General features: G+C 42.4%; 1 protein-coding gene across 1 annotated transcript in view; it reads left to right on the top strand.

The window, feature by feature from the left end:
- The first annotated feature begins 2,243 nt into the window (after positions 1–2,243).
- The window catches only part of EIF2AK1 (eukaryotic translation initiation factor 2 alpha kinase 1), a 34,284-nt gene continuing 13,042 nt past the window's right edge, over positions 2,244–23,485 (top strand). Inside the window, exons 1-11 of the mRNA XM_007669287.3 lie at positions 2,244–2,392; positions 8,933–9,091; positions 12,272–12,408; positions 12,739–12,776; positions 15,764–15,863; positions 17,011–17,091; positions 17,991–18,090; positions 18,370–18,430; positions 18,792–19,116; positions 22,326–22,437; positions 22,981–23,081. Coding sequence (XP_007667477.2) covers positions 2,278–2,392; positions 8,933–9,091; positions 12,272–12,408; positions 12,739–12,776; positions 15,764–15,863; positions 17,011–17,091; positions 17,991–18,090; positions 18,370–18,430; positions 18,792–19,116; positions 22,326–22,437; positions 22,981–23,081 — 1,329 coding nt within the window. The 5' untranslated portion in view covers positions 2,244–2,277. The remainder of the gene's footprint in view (positions 2,393–8,932; positions 9,092–12,271; positions 12,409–12,738; positions 12,777–15,763; positions 15,864–17,010; positions 17,092–17,990; positions 18,091–18,369; positions 18,431–18,791; positions 19,117–22,325; positions 22,438–22,980; positions 23,082–23,485) is intronic.

Raw genomic sequence — 23,485 nt, 5'->3', positions numbered from 1 at the left:
TTCAGAGCACCGTATTAAGCGCTTGGGAAAAGCAGTGTTCCCTAGTGGAAAGAGCACAAGTTCAGGAGTCAAAGGACCACGTTATCTGCTGTGAGATCTAGCGTGGCTTAGTGGCAAGAGCCCGGGCTTGGGAGTCAGAGGTCGTGGGTTCTAATCCCACAGCTGCCACTTGTCCGCTACGTGACTTTGGGCAAGTCACTTGACTTCTCCATTCCTCAATGAACATGGGGATTAAGACTGAGAGCCCCACGTGGGACAACCTGATTACCTTGTATCTACCCCAGCGCTTAGAGCATAGTAAGCGCTTAAGAAATATCATTATTCTTCTCTGTGCCTCAGTGACTTCATCCGCAAAACGGGGATTTAGACTGTGAGCCCCATACAGGACAACCTGATTACCTTGTATCTACCCCAGCGCTTAGAGCATAGTAAGCTCTTAACAAACAGCATGGCTCAGTGGAAAGAGCCCGGGCTTGGGAGTCAGAGGTCATGGGTTCTAATCCCAGCTCTGCCACTTGACAGTTGCGTGATCTTGGGCAAGTCACTTCACTTTGCCTCAGCTCCCTCATCTGTAAAATGGGGCTTAAGACTGTGAGCCCCACATGGGACAACCTGATTACCTTGTATCTACCCCAGTGTTTAGAATAGTGCTTGGCACATAGTTAAGCACTTAACAAATACCTTCATTATTATTAAGTATCATTATTATTTTCAGTGCCTCAATGAAAAATGCGGATGAAGACTGTGAGCCCTATGTGGGACAACCTGATTACCTTGTATCTACCCCAGAGCTCAGAATAGTGCCTGGCACATAGTAAATGCTTAAATACCATCATTATTAACGAATATCATTATTTTCAGTGCCTCAGTGACCTCATCCTTAAAATGGGGATGAAGACTGTGAGCCCCCTGAGGGATAATCCCAGCCCTTAGAATAGTGCTTGGCCCATAGTAAGTGCATAACAAGTACTATTCTCCTCATTATTATTATTATTAACAAATATCGTTATTATTTTCTGGGCCTCAATGACTTCATCTGTACAACAGGGATGAAGACTGTGAGGCCCCTGTGGGGTAATCCCAGCGCTTAGAATAATGGTGGGCCCATAGTAAGCACTTAACAAATACCGTCCTCCTTATTACGATAAACAAATATCATTATTTTCTGGGCCTCAGTGACCTCATCTGTACAACGGGGATGAGGACTGTGAGCCCCCTGTGGGACATCCCCAGCTCTTAGAATAGTGCTGGGCCCATAGTAAGCGCTTAATACCATCCTCCTCCTCATTATTATTATTAAGAAATATTTTCAGGGCCTCAGTGACCTCATCTGTACAACAGGGATGCAAACTGTGAGCCCCTTGTGGGATAATCCCAGCATTTAGCATAGTGCTGGGCCCATAGTAAGCGCTTAAATACCATCCTCGTCATTAATTATTATTAAGAAATATTATTTTCTGGGCCTCAATGACTTAATCTGTACAACAGGGATGAAGACTGAGCCCCCTGTGGGGCAACCCCAGCGCTTAGAATAGTGCTGGGTCCATAGTAAGCGCTTAACAAATCCCATCCTCCTCATTATTATTATTATTAAAAATCATTATTTTCAGGGCCTCAGTGCCCTCATCCGTTCAACGGGGATGAAGACGGTGAGCTGCCCGCGGGGCGAGGCCTGTGTCCGTCCTCATCAGCTTCTTTCCGCCGCGGCGCTCAGTACAGCGCCCGGCGCTTAATAAAGGCTTAAGGAAGGGGTCGATAATGACGGTTCGGGGGGTGTTGGTGTTGAGGTGGTCGTTGGGCAGATTGGAGAGAAGCCCAAAAGGGCGACGGAATTGGCGTCGGGGCGAGGCCTGGGCCTCCACTTCCGGCCCCAACCGGTTCCAACCGGTTCCATCCGGTTCGAGCCGGTCCCGCCCCCCCTCACGCGCCAATGGCGCCAAAAGGCCCGCGCGCCGGGGGGGGGGGGGAGAAGAATCTCCATGCTGCCTCCTTCGGCCGCCGCCATGCCGGAGGGGCGTCCCCAACCGGTGGGCGACCCCCTGTTCCCTGCGGGGGGGCCGGGAAGGGGGAGAATGGCGGGCCTCCGTCCCCGCGGCGGGCGGCTCCCTCCGCCCAACGGCCGCCCGCCCTTCACTTCCGGCCGGGAGGGGCTCGCGCCGAGGGCACTTCCGGCGGCTTGGGCTAATCACTTCCGGGGCGCGGGCCTGACCTCCCCCCCTCCCTCCCCGCGGCAGGACAGGACCGGACCGGACCGGGCAGGACCGGCCGACGTCCGCCATGCAGGAGGAGGAGGAGGAGGAGGAGGAGGAGGAAGGCGCCGAGGAGCCGGAGAAGCCGCTGCCGCTTCCCGCCATAGACTTTCCCTCCGAGGGCCCGGACATCCGATTCGATGGTGAGGCGCGGCCGGAGGTGCGGGACTCCAGGGGCCCGGTCCGGAGGGAAGCTGACTTTGGGAGGGCATTCATTCATTCAGTAGTATTTATTGAGCGCTTACTATGTGCAGGGCACTGGACTAAGCGCTTGGAATGGACAGATCGGCAACGGATAGAGACAGTCCCTGCCCATTGACTGGCTTACAGTCTAGTCCCCTCCTCCTCCTCCTCCTCCTCATAGTAATAATATTCATTCAGTAGTATTTATTGAGCGCTTCCTATGTGCAGAGCACTGGACTAAGCGCTTGGAATGGACGAATCAGCAACAGAGACAGTCCCTGCCCAATGACTGGCTTACAGTCTAGTCCTCCCCTCCTCCTCCTCCTCATAATAATATTCATTCAGTAGTATTTATTGAACGCTTACTATGTGCAGAGCACTGGACTAAGCGCTTGGAATGGACAAATCGGCAACAGATAGACAATCCTTGCCCATTGACTGGTTTACAGTCTAGTCCCCTCCTCCTCCTCCTCATAATAATATTCATTCAATAGTATTTATTGAGCACTTACTATGTGCAGAGCACTGGACTAAGCGCTTGGAATGGACAAATCGGCAACAGATAGACAATCCCTGCCCAATGACTGGCTTACAGTCTAGTCCCCTCCTCCTCAAAATAATACTAATTCAATAGTATTTATTGAGTGCTTACTATGTGCGGAGCACTGGACTAAGCGCTTGGAATGGACAAATCGGCAACAGATAGACAATCCCTGCCCATTGACTGGCTTACAGTCTAGTCCCCTCCTCCTCCTCCTCATAATAATATTAATTCAATAGTATTTATTGAACGCTTACTCTGTGCAGAGCACTGGACTAAGCGCTTGGAATGGACAAATCGGCAACAGATAGAGACAGTCCCTGCTCATTGACTGGTTTATAGTCTAGCCTCCTTCTCCTTCTCATAGTAATATTCATTCAATAGTATTTATTGAGTGCTTACTATGAGCAGAGCACTGTAGTAAGCACTTGGAATGTACAAATCGGTAACAGATACAGTCCCTGCCCTTTGATGGGCTTACAGTCTAATCTAATAATAACGTTGGTATTTATTAAGCACTTACTATGTGCAGAGCACTGTTCTAAGTGCTGGGGTATACAGGGTAATCAGGTTGTCCCACGTGAGGCTCACTGTCTTCATCCCCATTTTACAGATGAGGGAACTGAGGCCCAGAGAAGTGAAGTGACTTGCCCACAGTCCCACAGCTGACAAGTGGCAGAGCTGGGATTCGAACCCATGACCTCTGACTCCCAAGCCCGGGATCTTTCCACTGCTGTGTGTTTTTGGGTACTTCTCTAGGTCTCAGTTACCTCATCTGTAAAATGGGGATGGAGCCTGAGCCCCATGGTTCTAATCCCGGCACCACCACTTGTCTGCTGTGTGGTCTCGGTCAGGTCACTTTATTTCTCTGGGTCTCAGTTACCTCATCTGTAAAATGGGGATGGAGACTATGAGCCCCGTGGTTCTAATCCCGGCACCACCACTTGTCTGCTCTGTGGTCTTGGTCAGGTCACTTTACTTCTCTGGGCCTCAATTACCTCATCTGTAAAATGGGGATGGAGCCTGAGACTCGTGGTTCTAATCCTGGCTCCGTCCCCTTTCTGCTCTGTGAGCTTGGTCGGGTCACTTTACCTTTCTGGGCTTCAATTACCTCATCTGTAAAATGGGGATGGAGCCTGAGCCCCGTGGTTCTAATCCCGTCTCAGTCCCTTGTCTGCTGTGTCGTCTTGGTCAGGTCATTTTACTTCCCCGGCCTCAGTTACCTCATCTGTAAAATGGGGACGGAGCCTGAGCCCCATGGTTCTACTCTCGGCCCCGTCCCTTGTCTGCTGTGTGATCTCGGCTGGGTCACTCTACTTCTCTGGGCCTCAGTTCCCTCATCTGTAAAATGGGAGTTGACACTGTGAGCCCCTTGTGGGACAGTGACCTGTGTCCAACCCCATTTGCTTGTACCCACCTCAGAGCTTCATACACTGCCTGGCACTTAGTAAGTGTTTAACAAATACCATAATTATTATGCGGGACAGAGACCGTGTCCAACCTGATTTGCTTGTATCCAACCCAGCTAGTACTAGTACAGTGCCTTGCATATAGTAAGCGCCTAACAAGCACCTTAATTGTTATTGTTACAGTCTTAGAGGCTGTCACAGTCTTAATCCCCATTATACAGATCAGGGAACTGAGGCACAGAGAAGTGAATCGACTTGCCTAAGTTCACACAGCAGACATGTGGAAGATCCAGGATTCGAACCCATGTCCTCTGGCTCCCAGGCTCATGCTCATCACATGGGTGCTTGTTGAGGGCTTCGTGTGTGCAGAGCACTGTACTAAGTGCTCCAGAGAGCTCCGAGGACTAAGTAGACTCGATCCCTGCCCGCAAGAAATTTACAGTCTAGTGGGGAAGACGGACATGAAAATACATTTTGAGTATTTTTACTCCCCTCCCCTCTCCGCTACTCCACTCTTTGCCCTTTTGCCCTGCATCTTTTGCCTTCTCACCCTGGGTCTGGTTTTTAGTTCGTGAGGGGCGAGTGAATATGGGGTGGTCTGATGAAGAAACCAGTCAAAATGATCTGGGCAAAACTCTCCTGCCAAAGCCCCGAGAAACCTAATAATAATAATTGTGGTATTTGTTGAACTTTTACTATCTGCCAAGCACTCTGTGAAGCACTGGGGTAGAGTATTAGCAGATCAGACACAGCCTCTCTCCCCACCTGGGGTCACAGCCTTAGGGGGAAGAGAGAATGGATATTTAAGCCTAGTTGATTCCTGTTTGATGAACTCTACCCCCCTTGGGGCATTTTAATGATATTAGTCCAGAGACCCTGAAAGATGAAGGTGTCGGGCTTATTCTGGGCTGCTTCCTTGCACATCTCCCGGCGTTCCTGAACAAAGTCCCCTGGACCGTGTACCGTCCTTTCTTTGAACATCTCGTGGTTGTGGTGAAGAAGCCAGGGCACGTGAGCCATGGCTTCCCCAGTGATTTGGAATCCCGGTTTCTGGACTCCTTAGTTCCCCTTTTTGGGAAGGAGAACTCCTGCAGTGGGCTGGGATCACGGTAGAACCTCACTGAATGTTGGCCAGGGCTGCGGTAGCACATTTCTGGCCCTTAGCCGGGGGAGGTGCTTGGCACAGATCAGCACTTAATACCATCATTATTATTGTTGTTACCTTAGTTATTTTGTTAATGAGGTGTACATCCCCTTGATTCTATTTATTGTGTTTATGTTGTTTTGTTTTTGTCCGTCTGTCTCCCCCAATTAGACTGTAAGCCCGTCATTGGGCAGGGATTGTCCCTATCTGTTACCGAATTGAATATTCCAGCCACTTAGTTCAGTGCTCTGCACATAGTAAGCACTCAGTAAATGCTATGGAATGAATGAATGAAGCAAATGTTAAAATGGTGGCTGAAGACATTGTCTAACCAAAGTCTGCGGCACTGACACTTGGATAGCAATAGTACATTTGGACAGCGATAATAGCTCTAGTCAAGGATTGGTCATTGAATGTTGTCATTTGCCCCATTGACAGTTACGTAACACTATCCAATTCCTGCGCAGGGTGATGCAGTAAGATACCTGATGATTTTAGCTCGTGGCCATCAACAAGTAGGTGGTAAAGTGTATTACGAGCAAGTCATTTAAAAGCCTAATTCAGCTCAAATATTTTGACTCGAAAAACATTTTAATTATTTGTCTCTGTTACTGCAGTATTAGCAAAGCATTTCCTTTTGCGAAGGCCTAGGCTACACAGTCACTTGCTAACCTATACTTAAAAGATTAATTGATCAGACCCTCACCTCAAAAGAAGTAAAAATAGGTAGACGTATATTATAAGGGCGGAACCATAGGAGATGAAATTACAAAATTATTTTAGGTGGTCCCTGAAAGATGTTCAGCTGTAAACATGTAACCCGGACTTGTCTGTAGTCGTCAGATAAGGTTTTCTGTAAACTGAAGATTACTCCATAAGGGAGTGACCAAAAACAAGTCTTCCAAAATTATTCTGATGACACGAGTTTAGTATTTACCTAATGACCTTTTGGAGGAAAAACATGTCACTGTCCATATCTGTTCATCTCAGCACTCCTATAGGTAAGATTAAAGTGTGGAGTGTTCTTCCTAGTTTTACTGATTTGGAGACAGAGGCACAAGGGAATTTAAGTCATGTCTCAGCTCACTCTTTTAGTATAATATCTTAAGTCATTTTTTACCCTACCATGTCAACCCTTAAAGATGATTCTGGAACAAGGTTTCATATAGGAAGAAATGCCTCCTCCTCGAGAACTTCTTTGGACTTGCAAATACTGACATATCTGGGATATAGAATTCTTTATGGTCTTTTACTCATTCAGTGGTATTAAAAAAAAACTGGCATTTTTTCAATACAGTAGAGTCGGTAGGCACCCTCAAGGAGCTAACAAGTCTAATGAGGAAGACAGACATTAAAATAAATGAGTATAAGTGTATGTACATGAATTCTGTGGGGTTGGGGTGGACTGAGTACCCAAGTGCAAAGGGATACAGACCAAGAGGGGTTAATCAGGGGAGACCTCTTGGAGGAGATGTGATCTTACCAGGGCTTTGACAATGCGGAGAGTAGTGACCTGTTGGATACGAAGGGGTCGAGAGGGAGGACATGGGCAGAGGGTCAGTGCCAAGACAGATGAGATTGGTGAACAGTGAGTAACACAGTTTTGAAACAAAGGTCTAATCATGTCAGAACATCTCCATTGGTTCATAAACTTGAGGTTCACTCTGTACTTTATGTGAGGTAGCTAAATTATGGACATAATAATACTAGTTATTCCTCCTCATTACTTAGCTTATGGTGAATTCTGGATGCTTGACCCAAGCTTTTTGAGCCAAATGGTCTTGAAGAGAAAGTCTTCAAGAAGAATGATTTTATTTATAAATTATATAGTGAGTGTGCATAATCACTACTTTTAAGAATCATATTTCATTGTATAATGTACAGGGTTAGTGTTTAACTTCATTTGGTGTACTTAAATGAATGGTTCTCAAATGCAATTTGCTATGGCCACTACGACATTTGGTGATTGAACCTTTTAAAAGTTAGGCTAATGATTAAAACAAACTAGCAGAATCTGTGAATCACCGAACTTCCATATTGGTTCTTTTTTGGTGTCAGTTTCTCTCAGGCCCTGCCTGTGTTGATTTCTTTCTGAGACTCCATTTAAGAAACATTGTCTAGAATGAACTCTGCGTGTCAAACACTGAAATTAAATGTCATCCTATTGAAAAATGTATCCATTAGTTGACAAAGCCCTTGATTTTAACAACTGAAGCTTTTTTGCTAAAACGAACAGTGTATCCTCTCCGTGAAATCTCTCATCATTCAATAAATCAACATAACATTTATTGGATCCATTTTTTTTTTTACCAGACATTCCTGGCCAGGGGGAAGAGTGGACTTGGTGTTTGTTTAGGTATTTTCTGTGGGCAATTTGACTCTATAATTGGAATCATGATGACTTGGGAGTTGTGTTTCTTTAAAGAAAGTAGATTAATAAAATCTTGAATATATTTGAGATTAGACTATGCTGTATCCTGTGGTTGTTTATTAGGTTGCCTCTTTTCCTAGGGGTGCGTTTTTAAAATGAGTCCTGGTAATATGTGAAATTAATTTTAAAATATCTCAGGGTTGCTTGAGGAAAATGCATTTCTGGTCTTTAATAGGTTTTTCAACAATTTTCGATGCAGTGGGAGAATAATTATTCTCTTCCTTTAGAAAAATAGTTACTTTATTACTCCTTTTACTCCTTTCCACTGGAGAAATAATGCTGTTTCTTTCATCTTAATTAAATTAACATTTTTGGTTTGAACTGACAGTATTTAATTAACCACTGTATTCATTTCCTCTTAGTGAACTAGATTGTCTGTGTATTGTACATTTTCACAGTCTTATTACTTTTACTGCTGTAGTATCTTTAATACTGTTAAATAGTTATCTATCTACTTCAGAAACTTCAAGAAGCACAGTCAGTCAATCAGTGATATTGAGTGCTTACTGTGTGGAGAGCACTGTACTAAGTGCTTGGGAGAGTAATTGTAGTTATGGTATTTGTTAAGCACTTACTATGTGTCAAGCACTGTTCTAAGCACTGGGATAGATACCAGTCAAACAGGTCGACAGAGTCCCTGTCCCATGTGGGACTCTCCATCTAGGTAGGAGGAAGAACAGGTGAATCCCCGTTTTACAGTTGAGGAAACCAAAGCCCAGAAAAGTTAAGTGGCTTGCCTAAGGTCACAGAGCAAGCAAGAGGCAGGCCGGGATTAGAACCCAGGTCCTCTGACTTCCAAGTGCATGCTTTAGCCATTAGGCCACACTGCTTCCCACGCAGTATAACAGAGTTGGCAGACAAGTGCCCTGCCCACAGGGAGTTTACAGTCTACAGGGAGGAGTTTATAGTCTGGAGGGGACTAGCTAGCTCACTGAAGGAAGCACTCATTAAAATATCTCATGTTCTTCTTTTAAGAATCCGATGTTCCGGCAGAACTCCAAGCTGCGAAAGGACCTCTTCCTCAACTCACGTTCTCTTCTTCAGTTGCAAACCAGCTATTGCTTGTTTCACTGTTAGAACATCTGTGCCATGTGCATGAACCAAAGCCGGATTCTTCCAAACGCATGTTCCAAAGTAAGTAAGAGTCACGGTTGCTTAATTTGCTTGTATTTTTTAATAGTTGCCCTGTGGGGTGGCAAACATTAAATTCCACGTGTTTTTATGCGGTTAGGACAAATCTGCAATTGTTAATTGAATAAAGAAGAGCTTTCACTGTCTGGTAGAAATTGAGTTTGAATTGGGGAATTGAATTCCCTAGGAAGAAAGAAAAACTTCGGTTTGACTTAGATTCTTTAAATTTGATTTGTGGTGCTCATCGAACTAGTACTTAAAAAAAATTGTGAGGACTGAGCTAGAGTTAAATTGCATGGCAAATAAGATTTTAAGTAGAAATACACAAAATCCTGTATCGTTCAGTTTTGAATAATCCAGTAGAGTAATAATTCACACATTTTGGGGAGACCTGGGAATAGCATGATAAAAATAGGTTCAAAATGTGGAAGGTCACCCTTAACGAAAGGACATTGTAGGAACACTGGGCGTGAATAAGTAGGCATTTTGTTTCTGATGATCTCTTTTGCCTCAGCAACTCTGATCCAGACACAGGGAACAGAGAGGGCAGAGTTGTGAATCTGTTGACTTTAGTGTAAACTTTCCTTGTATAAAGCAGTAGATTACCAAGTGATTGAAACTGAAAGTTCAATCCGCCGGATTTGGAGTGCTTTCACTACAAAAATACTCAGACTGTGGTTTGAATTTCAGATCATCAGAGAGGCAGTCAAATAGTGGGTACGTCTGTAGTTTTTAGAACCAAGAGCAGTCTGAGTACTGAAGAGCAATTAATTAGAGCCTGCTATGTATAGAAATCCTCCACATGCTTTTGTTTTCTGCAAGCTCTAATATCAAATGTTATCACTTCCAATTTTAAGGATGGCTCTTCTCTAAGCTGGATTCATAGACAATTAATATTTTATATTGGTCGATAAATTAATACCGTGCTCTGAACAAAGTCATTCTTTTTTGTTTTCAAGTATCTGAAGACAGATAGTCTCTATCTTCCTCAGGGGCCTTGAACCTTTCTCAGTATTTCAGGCCTGAGGCTTAGATAGATAGATAGAGAGAGAGAGAGAGAGAGAGATTTTTTTCTCTTTCTGTGTGTGATGGAAATAGCAGTTTGAATGTTCCAGTCAACATTTCAAGCACATTTGGATTGCTCCCTGTTCAGGGCTGCTTTCTACAGAGTGTCAAAGAGACTGATGGTGGCAGGAGCAGCGTGGCCTAGTGGATAGAGCAAGGGCTGGGAGTCAGAAGGACCTAGGTTCTAATCCCAGCTCTGCATCGTGTCTGCTGTGAGACCCTGGGCAAGTCACTTCACTTCTCTGGGCCTGTTACCTCAACTGAAAAATATGGATTAAGACTGTGAGCCTCATGTGGGGCATGGACTGTGTCCAACCTGATTAGCGTACTTCTGCCTCAGTGCTTAGTACAGTTTCTGGCACCTGGTAAGCGATTAAGAAGTACCATGAAAAAAAGGAGGAAAGGGGCATCTTGAAGGTGTTACTCTTCCTCTAGGCTCTTCTAAGTCAAACGTACTCTGGTACCCCAGTTTCTTGCTGTTTTGGAATGCCCTCCCTCCTCACGTCTGCCAAACTAACTCTCTTCCCCTCTTCAAAACCCTACTGGGAGTTCACCTCCTCCAAGAGGCCTTCCCACACTGAGCTACAACCTTTTCCCTCTGCTCCCCCTCCACCCTCTGCTCCTCCCCTTTTCCCCTTCACCTCCCCTCAGCTGAACCCCCTTTCCCTCTGCTCCTCCCCCCTTCCCTCCCCTCAGCACTGTGCTCATTGTATATATTATTTATTACCCTATTTATTTTGTTAATGAGGTGTACATTCCCTGATTCTATTTATCATGATAATGTCTTGTTTTTGTTTTGTTCTGTTTTGCTCTGCCGTCTGTCTCCTCCGATTAGACTGTGTGCCTGTCACTGGGCAGGGATGGTCTCTATCTGTTGCCGAATTGTACATTCCAAGCGCTTAGTTCAGTGCTCTGTACATAGTAAGCGCTCAATAAATACTAATGAATGAATGAAGGTATGCAGCTGCTAGATCACAGCAGTAAGTTGGTCCTTGAGACGGTTGTTAGACAAGGGCAGGCACCTGACAGGAGTCAAGTTAGGGTTTGCATTTTGGAAAAAATGAGCTGAGCGGTAGGTGTCTTTCTTTAAAAATCCAGGCAGCTCTGGCTCTTAAGTGTGGAGGCAGAGAAATTACAAGCCAGCTACTCTATCTCCCAAAAGCAAGCAATGAATTGCACCTTGGTAGTGGGGAAAGGAGATTTAAGGAGACCCTCTTCTCTCTCTTTGGCCTCTGAATGGACTGTGGAAAGAGTGGGGAAATGCCTTCTCCCTTCCCTTGTAGATCTGGTTTTGAGCAAGGTGCGGGGCAGAAAGAGCCCATATAGTCTCTTGACACATCAAAGATAGACAACAAAAGCATATAAATATGTATATAAACTTTGGAAAGAGTCAAATGTGGATTTTTCATGATCAACCAAAGTAGTTCATGTAGCAACCCGTATGTGGCATTCACCCAAATTTGAAGCCTTCTTAACTAGCTGTGAAAACTCAAGTAAAATTATGTGTATTAGTATGGCGTAGAACCTTGGCATTTTACTCTAGTAACTAGTATCTCATGGCTCACTGATCCCTTAGGAGGGAACACTTTCCAAACAACGGAAGGAATTTTCAGTGATGAGAATTTGCATCTTTTGCCCTTGACTGGAAGAAGGTGTATAAAGTCAAGCTCTTTGCAGTTCCTTCCTCCATTAATTTTTGCCCCAGAAATCCTAACAGGGCAGCCTTGGGCAGATCATAATGGGAGTAGTGAAATGGTTTTTTATTTTGTTTTTTCCCCTCTTTCTCACACCTGTGGACAGTAGCACACTCTCTCTCTCTCTCTCTTTCTTTCTCTCTCTCTCTCTTTCATACTCTCTCTCTGTCTCTCACACACCTTTTTTCTTCCTAGGAGTGGTTCAGTAGACAGCCTTGACTCAGACATGATTCTTGGTTAAGTTGAATTTTAGAGTAACTCGCACTTTCCTGTTCCCGAGCACAACTGATGACAAAGCTTTTTACTTTTTATTTCTCAGGATTTTGTCAAAGAATCTATTTATTTTACACTGAAATAGTTAAGTTGACATTTTTTCCTGATTTTTCTATTTAAACTAATTGTTTTTCCACATTCTTTTTAACAGTGCTCTGTCAGACTTTTACCAAAATGGGATTGCTTTCTTCTTTCACCTGCAGTGAAGAATTTAGTTCTTTGAGGCTTCATCACAACAGAGCTATTACAGAATTAATGAGGGTAGTCAAACAGAAAGTCATTCATGAGGTAATTTTTCTGACAAAAAATATTCCAGTTCCCTTTTGAAAATGAATTAGATCTGAATTCTAACTTTTGCTTGTAAAGAATTTTGAAATCCTGGGTTAAAGAAATAACTGTCTTGAGAATATCTCTTGTCAATACCTTATTGCATTCAAAATAAGGAAAAGGTCAGGATCATTAATGTCCTGCTTGGTTTTGTTTTTTACCCAAGTAGTTAAAAAAATGGTGAAGCTGTCTTAATATTCATATTGTATGCCAACTGTATATTAAAGAAGAGAAAAAACACCTTACTGTATATACTTTTAAAACTCATTTTTTTCTTTATTGGCTGTGCAGGGTCATCCTGAAGAGGAGTCTCACTTCCAGAGAAGCAGGTATAATTCTAATTCCATACTAATGATTTTAAGTAATGTGTAATCCAAAAGCAGTTCAAAAGAAAGAAAATTCTGTTGGCAAGTCCCTAGAAATAAAACCTTGACTCTCTTGATGTCATCATCCCTGATGGAGAGGCTACACATTCCACTGTTGCTATTTCCAACTCCAATCCTGCATCCCATGCCACTGTTTTGCTCAGAGCCCCATACTTCTAGTCCTCTAAAAAGGAGGTATAGGAAGGATTCTGCTCTTAAGCTTTTTTTGCATTATTACCTAATTTTACCCTGGTTAAATATATACTATATTTTTCCTTTCTCTCCTTGTGATTTTCTCCATCACCCTTTTCATTTCCATCCACCACTCTCCTCATCGCTAATGATTAGAACAGTGCTTGACACATAATAAGCACTTAACAAATACTTGTTATTACTTCTAGTATTCTCTTTCCTATTTGGGAATAAAATACCTGTTCTCTCTCACTCTTAGTGTGTGAGTACCATATGGGACGGGCTGTGTCTGAACTGATCACCTCGTATCTATTCCATTGCGTAGCATGTAGTAAGCACTTAATAAATGTCATAGAAAAAAATCTCCCTAACTCTTCCTTTGGTCTATTAATATGTCTTTTTTTTTTATCCTCCACCCACCTGTTTTACTTATTTGTCACTTTCTGTTGGCAAGTGGCATTTACTGATTTTCCCCAAACTTATGTCTCTTTTTTTTCCTTTGATTCTCTTAGATTAGTTAAGCATTTAATAGATGCCAAGCACTGTGCGAAGTGCTGGGGTTAATTCAAACTGTTAAATCAGTCACAGTCCCTATCCCAAATAGGTTTTCAGGAGAATAGGTAATCCTGTCCATTCTTGGTATTTACTTCTCATTTTCTCTTTCTTGCCACTACTCCATGTTCCTCGTTGCCTTTCCCTGTTTTGATCGCTCTTGTTGTCCTTTTTTTAAAACTGCATTGGAACCTCTTTTCCCCTTTCTGCCCTTCTCAACTGCCTTGGTCACTCTTTATATGTTTTTTATTTTCCTCAACATTCCTTTGTTTTCTCTTGCCACCACTCCCTCCCCTCAAATGAAAACCAGAGTCACTGACATTTTGTCCACAACCTTGTCCCCATAGGAATCAGAAGGCAACGATCAGCCCCCCTCTCATTGACTTTCTGCTCACAGTTCTGTTCCTTTGAAGACTGGGGCTGCAGTGGCAATGTTGGGTAGTTGGGTGGGGGGGGGGGGCGGGGTGAAGCTCTCTGAGTAGTCCCCTTCATGCCATTTTGGCCTCGTTCTTGTCTTTGCTGAGCAAGAACTGTGATATGAACTGAAAAGTGGGAGTTTATAGGTAGGTAACCTGTTTTAGGTTACCTTATCTTTTGAAACAGGGGGGTGCACATGCTATGTGTGTCCCCACTAATCCCAGCCATCAGGACTTAGGGGCTTCTGGGAACCAGCCAGCTGAGGCATTGATTGAAGCAGCAGTTTTTTTATGGTATTTGTTAAGCACTTACTGTGTCCTAGGCACTGTACTAAGCGCTGGGGTTATCAGGTTGGGCCCAGTCCCTGTTCTACATGAGACTCAGTCTTGTTCCCCATTTTACAGATGAGGTAGCTGAGGCCCAGAGAAGTGAAATGACTTGCCCAAGGTCACACAGCAGACAAGAGGCAGAGCTGGAGTTAGAACCCAAGTCCTTCTGACTCCCAGACCCGTGCTTTATCCACTAGGCCATGCTGCTTCTCTAATTGGTGAGCTTGAAGTGTCACAAGGAGAAGCTGGACTAGTCAGTGGATGGTACTTGAGAGTCTTCTGTATAGAAAACAGTACCAAATGCTTGACAATGTAAACAGAAGCAAAATACACTTAGTAACTGCTCAGCAAGTACCATTAGCTAATTGATTTTCTGTCTTCAAAGAACGTACAATGTATCTGATATCTAAGCTCAGGGAAATCCAGGTCACTACTTTTCAAGCCTGCTTTACCTTTAAACACACACACACACACACTATGTGTGAATGTGATAATATATAATATTTACATATATACATATATACATATATACATACACATATATACATATATGCATACACACAATGTCCTCTGAGGACAGAAGCCCACTGCATTCCTAACTTCTACAATATGTATTTTCTCTCCCATATGTAACTTCATCCTTGTTGCACTATTTATCTTTTGGCTTAATGAATATGAATAGAATAAAACTTGCTTATGTGACTAGGGAAGCATGGGTTAATTAATTCATTAATGATGGTATTTGTTAAGGGCTTACTATGTGGCCAAGCACTGTTCTAAGTGCTGGGGTAGATACAAGGAAATCAGGTTATGCCACGTGGAGCTCACAGTCTTAATCTCCATTTTATAGATGAGGTAACTGAGGCACAGAGAAGTTAAGTGATTTGCCCAAAGTCACCCAGCCGACAAGTGGCAGAGCCGGGATTAGAACCCACAACCTCTGACTCCCAAGCCCCTACTGGGTTCATTTCTCTAGGTGAGATGGCAGTACTGGTGGTGGTGAACCAAGGCTGGGCCCACACATTTCAAATTCATTTCTGATAGCGATCTGAAAATTCCTTGTAATTGGCTATATCCATTTGAGCTCTATCCATTTGGTTATTTAAACTTTTCTGATCATTCATGGAGCTTTTGGTTGAGTTTTATTTTGGATAAATATAGTCAATTTTCCCATAAGGTAGGTTTTTGCATTCGGATAGAGCGCTGGTGGGGAATTAGGAAATGCTCCAACAGTATGTATCTACCTGGGGGAAATGCAGTGCAACGTTGGAAGAATTGGTTTCTGTATACCTGTGACCCCAATCTAGGCATGCCTGCAAGTCAGGAATTGTCAAGAATGTAGCCCTGTACTTTAGAACTGACTATACTACAAATTTTTAATGGCTTATTACTTAGTGATTAGCTCTTCAGTGTTCTGGGTTATTTTTTTCTTTTGCTTTTTTTTGTCTTCTTGACTGTTAGAGCAACAGAAGTAAACTTTGAAGCACAAACATCTCGTTACTTAAATGAATTCGAAGAAATGTCCATCCTTGGAAAAGGCGGATATGGGAAAGTATTCAAGGTAATTTTTCCTTCATTTTGAGGGGCATTTCTATGTATTAGAGGATGGAGAAATTTCAGTTTTCATGTTAAAGATATTAGCTTGGATTTGGAAATCTGTATAAATCGTGTTTATTAATAAGCACTTCACTTAGATTCAGGAGATTCTGAGTTTTAAAAGTAATTTTGCAGCTAGCAATGTGAGTTTCCTTTTGCCTAGCTTCCTGGACTGCAGAGCCAGTTTTGGGGTGGGCGAAGCAGTTTGGTCATCTGGGGCCATCAGTTTAAAGGGGCTGCTGATTCTGGCCCCTGCCTCCCCACTACCATGAGAAGTAAAAACCCTCCAAAGACAGAGATACTGAGTGGATAATTTTCCTTGTCTCCAACCCAAATATTGCTGGCACTGTCGGCGAATTTAGGCAAGCCAGCCTTCCATTTCCCAGAGCACAGAGAGGTTAAAGACAGAGCTCTCTGCTGCTGCAGTAGTTCTCTTTTAACTGATCCGTCCCTGACAGTGAACCTAGAAGCAGAGTCTCCCAGTTTGAGCCAAAGAGAGAGGGAACAACCGCAGGGGTGGGGAATTCCACTCTTTGAACTCCCCCTGCCCAGCCTGGGGCAAGGAAACTGCAGCCAGTTGGCTGGGATTGGCTTTCGTTGGGATCACAGACAGCAGCGCTAGTATTTATTGAAAACCTTTTTTTTTTTTGCAGAGTACCTCAGGCACGCCCTTCTTGTTCTACTTTCCATTAGAAATAGTAGGACTAGTAATACTATTCGTTGAGGGCCAGCTAAGGCCACTATATTAATACTGTGTTAATGTTATGGTTCTTTCTGACCTTAAGTTGTAGGAATCTCAGCACATTCAATTTTGGTCAGAATGAGTGAACTGGAGACTCCTCTGGGTGCCCCTCTCCTCAGCTAAAAATAGAGTCTGTCGCACCCAGAGCCTAAGCATTTGAAAAAATGGAACAGGTGGCTCCAGTTTAGATTCATTTAAAATTCATATTTGACTAGGACCTAGCTATCCGAGAAGTTGTTAGTGGGATCTTTTGGGGGGTAAAAATTTGTGTCCTGACTCTTACATTTAGGAGATTCTCTATTAAATTTGAAGGCATTACTTTGGTAACATTGATCTTTAATAGTGTTGGCGTTTTCTTTTTAATTTTCAGGTCAGGAATAAATTAGATGGGCAATTTTATGCCATTAAAAAAATTCTGATCAAGAAAGCTACCAAAAGGGATTGTATGAAGGTATGGTTATTTGAGTTTTTAAATCTTAGGTAAGCTTTTCTCTGCAAATTTAATTTGTGGTGGTAGTTTTAAGTTATCTATCTATTATGTTTAATTTGGATTCTGGTAGAATGTAATTATAGCTGTCATGGTTGAAAATTTTTCCTTGGAACACTGGTGCTTTATATAAGGGTCTTATGTGATTTTAAATATAAAGACTGTGCTGAATTTTCAGTCTTTTGTGATTTGTGAATGTACAATTCATAAGTTTGCAAAACTTACCTTTACTATCTTACCATCAAAGAAGTCAATTCTGAACCTCATTGTTGTGTTTTTTTTTGTCATTGAAATGATTTTTTACTTTAAAGCTCTTGCAATCCTTTTTCATTAATTTGAATCTTTCTCATCTAAAGTTACTTGGATAATATGGATACTGTACTTTCTCCTCCTGTTCTTTCTGTTGCTGCCAAAGGAAGTGGGATTTTAATTTTAAAGGAAGAAATTTCTGACCTACAACTGTGATTAACAGAGCGTCTCCTGGGATGCTAGCCCCCTGGACTGCCAGAGAGTGTTAGAGAGACAGTGGAGGAGACAAAGGGAGAGCACCTCTAGAATCTCGTGTTGCCCTTCAGTCAGAGAAAAATCCAGACCAGTAACAAAATCAAGATATTAAACTTAAAGTAAACCCTCAGAATCTCAAAGACATAAAAGGAGTTAAAGATAACCTTTTGGTACTGTAGTAAAACTGTATTGTACAAATCAGACTTTCCCTAATTCAAATTAAACTATGTTCTCTCCCTCTGCCATTTAGTTTGTATTAGTTAGCTTTTGCCATACTTTGTTCTGGAAATAGTATTTGATGTTTTGATCAGTCAGCAAACTGCTAAATAAAGCCCAGTCTAATAAGCTTTCTTTTTCAGGTACTTCGGGAAGTTAAGGTCTTGGCCGGTCTACAACATCCTAATATTGTAGGTTATCATACTGCTTGGTTAGAACATGTTCACTCAGAACCATCATGGGGTAAGCATTTTTTTAAGTCTTTTAATTATGAAGCTCTATTTTCAGGTCTCTTGAAATAGAGCAGCTATTTAAAATACCTATGGCTACATAGTACTTTATAGAATAACAAAATACTTTCAGAATTATAATTTGAACTCAATTTGAACTTTTTATGTCTGAGCAATTTGTCAACTAGAGATGCTTGGAGTTAAGGATATTCGTGTAACATTATTTTAACATCAAATATGTGATACTTTTGAGGCTGTGTTCAATTCTGTGTGTCTTTTTTTCCTTTCGCAGGTAAAAGGATTTCTGTTAGGCGGCCACTTCTCAGGCTGTCATTAGACCGGGAAAGTGCCAGGTAGGAATTAAAGGGTTAAGTATCTTCCTCCAATTATAATTGTCTTAAGAATTGTTTGGTAATACTTGAATTGGGCTATATATTTATTTTTCTTCTGGACAAGGAATAGCAAAGCCCCGGCTTCCACTCCTTTTGTTTATTTCTATTCCAAGACATTAAATAGTTTTTTTCTCTAACTCGAATACTTCAGTTAGTCATTTTATTACCCCCAAATTAGGGGTGTTTGGTTGAGATAGCTTTGGGCACTGTTTCTTTTCTGTGAATTCACCAGTCACATTCATTAGAGGAGTGATGCAGTAGTTGAGTTTGGAGTGTATATTTTGTAAATACTGATTCTACCCATATCGTTCTTCTGCTCTAGAGATGAACATTGTGTTCAAAATGATGAAAGTAGTGACTCATCCATTATCTTCGCTGATTCAGCCTCAAAGGAGAGACCGTTTGGAGAAAAACGGGTTGAAAATCTGAACAATAAACTGGTGCAGTATTCTGATTCAGTCACAAGGAATGATAATGATTGTGAATCATCCCCTTACCTGCATGGAGATTTCAGAGTTAATGCTGGTACTAGATTGATTGGTTTCGAACATGGTCTTTCACAAGAGCACAGTTCAGAAATAGAGGAAAATTTCACCTCCACTGAGGAATCTTCTGAAGAAAATATGTCCATAGTTGGGCAAACTGAGGTAAATAATCGTTCTGGTCCTTCCTTAGCAATTTATTATAGGAGGTACCATAGATCTTGATAAATTTATCGGTCAACAAGTCCTGTAGTTTCTCCTGTCTCAACATATCTAGAATGCACCCCCTCCCCTACACCAAAAGACTAACTACCATGTTAATCATTCAGTCGTATTTATTGAGCGCTTACTGTGTCCAGAGCACTGTACTAAGCGGCTTGGGAGAGTATAGTTTAACAGTGAACAGACACAAGACCCAAACATTTATCACACCCTTACTTGACTACTGCATCAACTTCCTCACTCACCTCCCGGATGCCTGTCTCTCTCCTCTCCAGTCCACATTCCACTCTGCCGCTTGGATCATTTTTCTGAGTAACTGCTCAGTCCACATCTCTCTTCTCCTCAAGAACTTCCAATGGTTGCCCATTCATCTTCACATCAAATAGAAACTCATCACCGTTGGCTTTAAAGCACTCAAAGGGCTCTCCGCCACCACCTAATCTTGCTGATCTCCTGTTATAACCTAACCCACCCACTTGGCTCTTTTAACACCAACCTTCTCAATGTACTTTGATCTTGTCTTTCTTGCCACTGATACCTCTAAGTTGGAACTCCCTCCCCACGCTCAATTTCATATCCAACAAACCACTACTCTCCCATCTTCAAAGCTCTACTAAAATCACATCTCCTCCAAGAGACCTTTGCTGATTAAACCCTCACATCTCCAAGCCTTCTGTTCTGCATCCCCTGTCTACTTGGGTCTGTTCCCCTTAAGCACTTAGCTATTCATTGCTCCCCCAACTCTACAGCACTTTCATACATATCAGTCTCTAGTTCATATTACTGTAATAATAATAATAATAATGATGCAGTGGATAGAGCCCAGGCCTGGAAGTCAGAAGGTCAAGGGTTCTAATGCCAACTCTGCCACTTGTCTGCAGTGTGACCTTGGTCCAGTCACTTCACTTCTCTGGGCCTCATTTCCCTCATGTGGAAAATGGGGATTGAGGCTGTGAGCCCCACGTGGAACAGGGAGTGTGTCCAACCTGATTTGCTTGTATCCACCTCAGCGACTACTAAAGTGCCTGGCACATAGTACTCTCTTAACAAATACCATTATTATTATTATTGGTATTAGTATTGTTAATAATAATGGTATTGTTTAAGCACTTATGTGCCAAGCACTGTTTTAAGCACCGGGGTAGATACAAGATAATCAGGTTGGATACAGTCTCTGTCCCACGTGGGCCTCACAGTCTCAATCCCCATTTTCCAGATAAGGGAACTGAGGTCCAGAGAAGTGACATGCCCTGCCCAAGGCCAGACCTCACACGAGTGGAGGAGGTGGGTTTAGAACCCAGGTCCTTCTGACTCTATTTACTAGGCCATATATCTTCTCTGTAATAATAATGGTACTTACCATTCACCGGATGCAGTATACTGTATTAAGTGGTTGGGAAAGAACAAGAGAAGCATGAGACATGCCTGGCCTGATCTCTGAAATAGATAGATTGGCCTCCTCCCTTGGAGGCTCTCCCTGAGGCCGTCCTGACCCCGGGTTGCTCCTCTCACACCCCCACACTCAAACTCCTCCTCATTGCCTTTAAAGCATTCAATCACCTCTTCCCCCTCCTACCTCATCTCGCTACTCCTAGTACAGTCCGGCTCACGTACTTCATTCCTCTAGTACTAACCTTCTCACTGAACCTCTATATATCTTGCCACTGACCTCTTGCCCACATCCTACATCTGGACTGGAATGCCCTCCCTCATATCCCCCCCGCCCCCACATATACACACTTCAAAACCTTTTGAAGGCCCATCTTCAAGAAGCCTTCCCTAAGCCCTCTCCTCCCACTCCCTTCTGCATCATCCCAACTTGCTCCCTTCATTCATTCTCCCTCCTACCCCCACAACACACATGTATATATCTGTGATTCGTTTATTTGTGTGTGTATATTAATGTCTCCCCCCTTTAGACTGTGAGCTCGATTTTGGCAGGGAATATATCTGTTGTTGGTGTGGTCTCCTAAGTGCTAAGTATAATGCTTTGTACACAGTAAATGCTCAATAAATATGAATGAATAAATGAATATGACCCACTTTATGATCCCCACCTTACTGCCAGTGTTAGTCAAGTTGCCTTTGATTACATTCCAAAGTGTGGTGATTTAGTTACTGTATTTATGCTACTATCGGCTTCCACTGACATTGTTACATTTACATACCTGGATTTTTTTTTTCCTTTGTACAGTGAATTGTGTTCAAAACTAAAAACTTTAAAAATCGAATTTAAAATATTTCTTCATGTTGAAACTTTTGGACTAGAATTGCCTATGTTTAATATTTTAATTGCCCCAAATTCCATATCAGAGGATCTTATATAAAATCATAGTAGATTTATTTTTTAATTAATTTGTGTATATAGCTTGGGAAACAAGACAAGTATTTTCTGTACCTTTTTTTGGTATTTGTTAAGCACTTAGTGTGTGTCAAACACTGTTCTAAGGGGTGGGTAGATACAAATTAATTAGGTTGGACACAGTCCCTACCACACCTGGGGCTCACAATCTAAGTAGGAGGAACAACAGGAGAACTGAGATGTGGAGAAGCTAGTGACGTGGCCAAGGTCACACACTAAGCTGTTGGCAGAGGCAGGATTAGAACCCAGGTCCTCTGACTTCCAGGGCCATGCTCTTTCCCCTAGGCCTTGCTGCTTCTCGTTGTCTTCAATGTGTTGCTTGAAGCAGCGTGGCTCAGTGGAAAGAACCTGGGCTTGGGAGTCAGAGGTCATGGGTTCGAATCCCGGCTCTGCCACTTGTCAGCTGTGTGACTGTGGGTAAGTCACTTCACTTCTCTGTGCCTCAGTTACCTCATCTGTAAAATGGGGATGAAGACTGTGAGCCCCACGTGGGACAACCTGATGACCCTGTATCTACCCCAGCGCTCCAAACAGTGCTCTGCACTTAGTAAGCGCTTAACAAATACCAACATTATAATTATTATTACTGCCTATAGAGGTGGGGCAGTCCAACTTAGGGTTAAAAAAAAATATAACACCCCCCGGCCCGCCCCCCCCGGAAAACAGTGTACTACAGTTCTGATTTCAGCTGCCAAATTCCTTATCTTGGTTGTCCAGCAAACAAAAACAGTTCAAGTGCCAACTCCTAGTACTTTTGCACAAAAGCATTTATCAACGTTTTATTCCATAGATGCATTATCATCTAATGCTCCACATACAGATGCAATTTTGTGAAATTTCCCTTTGGGATTGGATTTCTGATCGAAATAAAAACAGTGGAGAGTGTATGGATGAATCTTCCTGTAAGTCATGGCCTGTTATTGTACTTGTATTTTTGTTTGGAAAAACAAAAGATGAAGTCAATTTTTTTTTCCTTCCTTCTTTCCTGACATCATATATGGGCAGTTTCTCATTGCCTAAGGTTGGGCATTATCGCTAGTTGCTTGTTACAGATTCAAGGCATAATTGATCACATTTATATTTTGATACTTTTTTTATTTTATTCATGTGTTAGGCAGTAGTGCATTCTGTCAAGCTTCATAATTCTAGCGTAGAAGAGCCTTCATTGTAGAAAAGCATTAATTATCAGGCTATTCTATTTAGGAAATAGCTATAGATCAAGACTACAGAAAATAAGCCATTGAGTAGAGAGAGGCTGGAAAACATATTTTCAGCACATGTGCAAATGAGCTCTATAGTCTGAGAAAGGTTCTGTAACTTCTTGAAAATTTATCTTGAGATAATTTTTGACCTTTAAGATTTTATCATTGTTATCTTTATCAGAATTTGGAATTATTTTAATATAGGCAAAATAACAGAAAATAAACCATTAAAACCCTTTTTAGGTCCTTATCTCATGGGAAGTGTTGCATCCAAAATTTTTCGAGAGTTGCTGGAAGGTGTATACTATATCCATAACATGGGAGTTGTACACCGGGATCTCAAGGTGAGTTGTGAAACTGTAGTGCTTTAAGGATGGTGGCCATTCAAAATGTAGTCATATGCTTAAGTGAAAGTTTCAAAACTGCTTGTTTCACCTTTTTTAAAGAGCAAAGCTTCCTCATTTCATAACAAAAGTGCATCTGTGCAAATGAATGAAGACTTGAAAAGAATTGGACTGAGTGGAAAAATTAAGATAGGGCAAAAAAGAATTTTAATAAGAATTAATATGATCCTCAACTGTGGTATTGTATTTCTTTATGCTTCTATTACTTGCTATTAATGGTGCTGATAACCATGGGCAGCAACATTTTAAAAACATTAAGGAGTTAATGTTAACCTCATCAGTAAAGTGGGGTTTGAGACTTTGAGCCATGTGGGCCGGGGACCATGTTCAATCTGATTTGCTTG

The sequence above is a fragment of the Ornithorhynchus anatinus genome, chromosome 2 (assembly GCF_004115215.2).
Source record: "Ornithorhynchus anatinus isolate Pmale09 chromosome 2, mOrnAna1.pri.v4, whole genome shotgun sequence".
Lineage (NCBI taxonomy): Eukaryota > Metazoa > Chordata > Mammalia > Monotremata > Ornithorhynchidae > Ornithorhynchus > Ornithorhynchus anatinus.
Note: the sequence above shows the minus strand (reverse complement) of the source record. Positions and strands in the feature narration are given on the sequence as shown.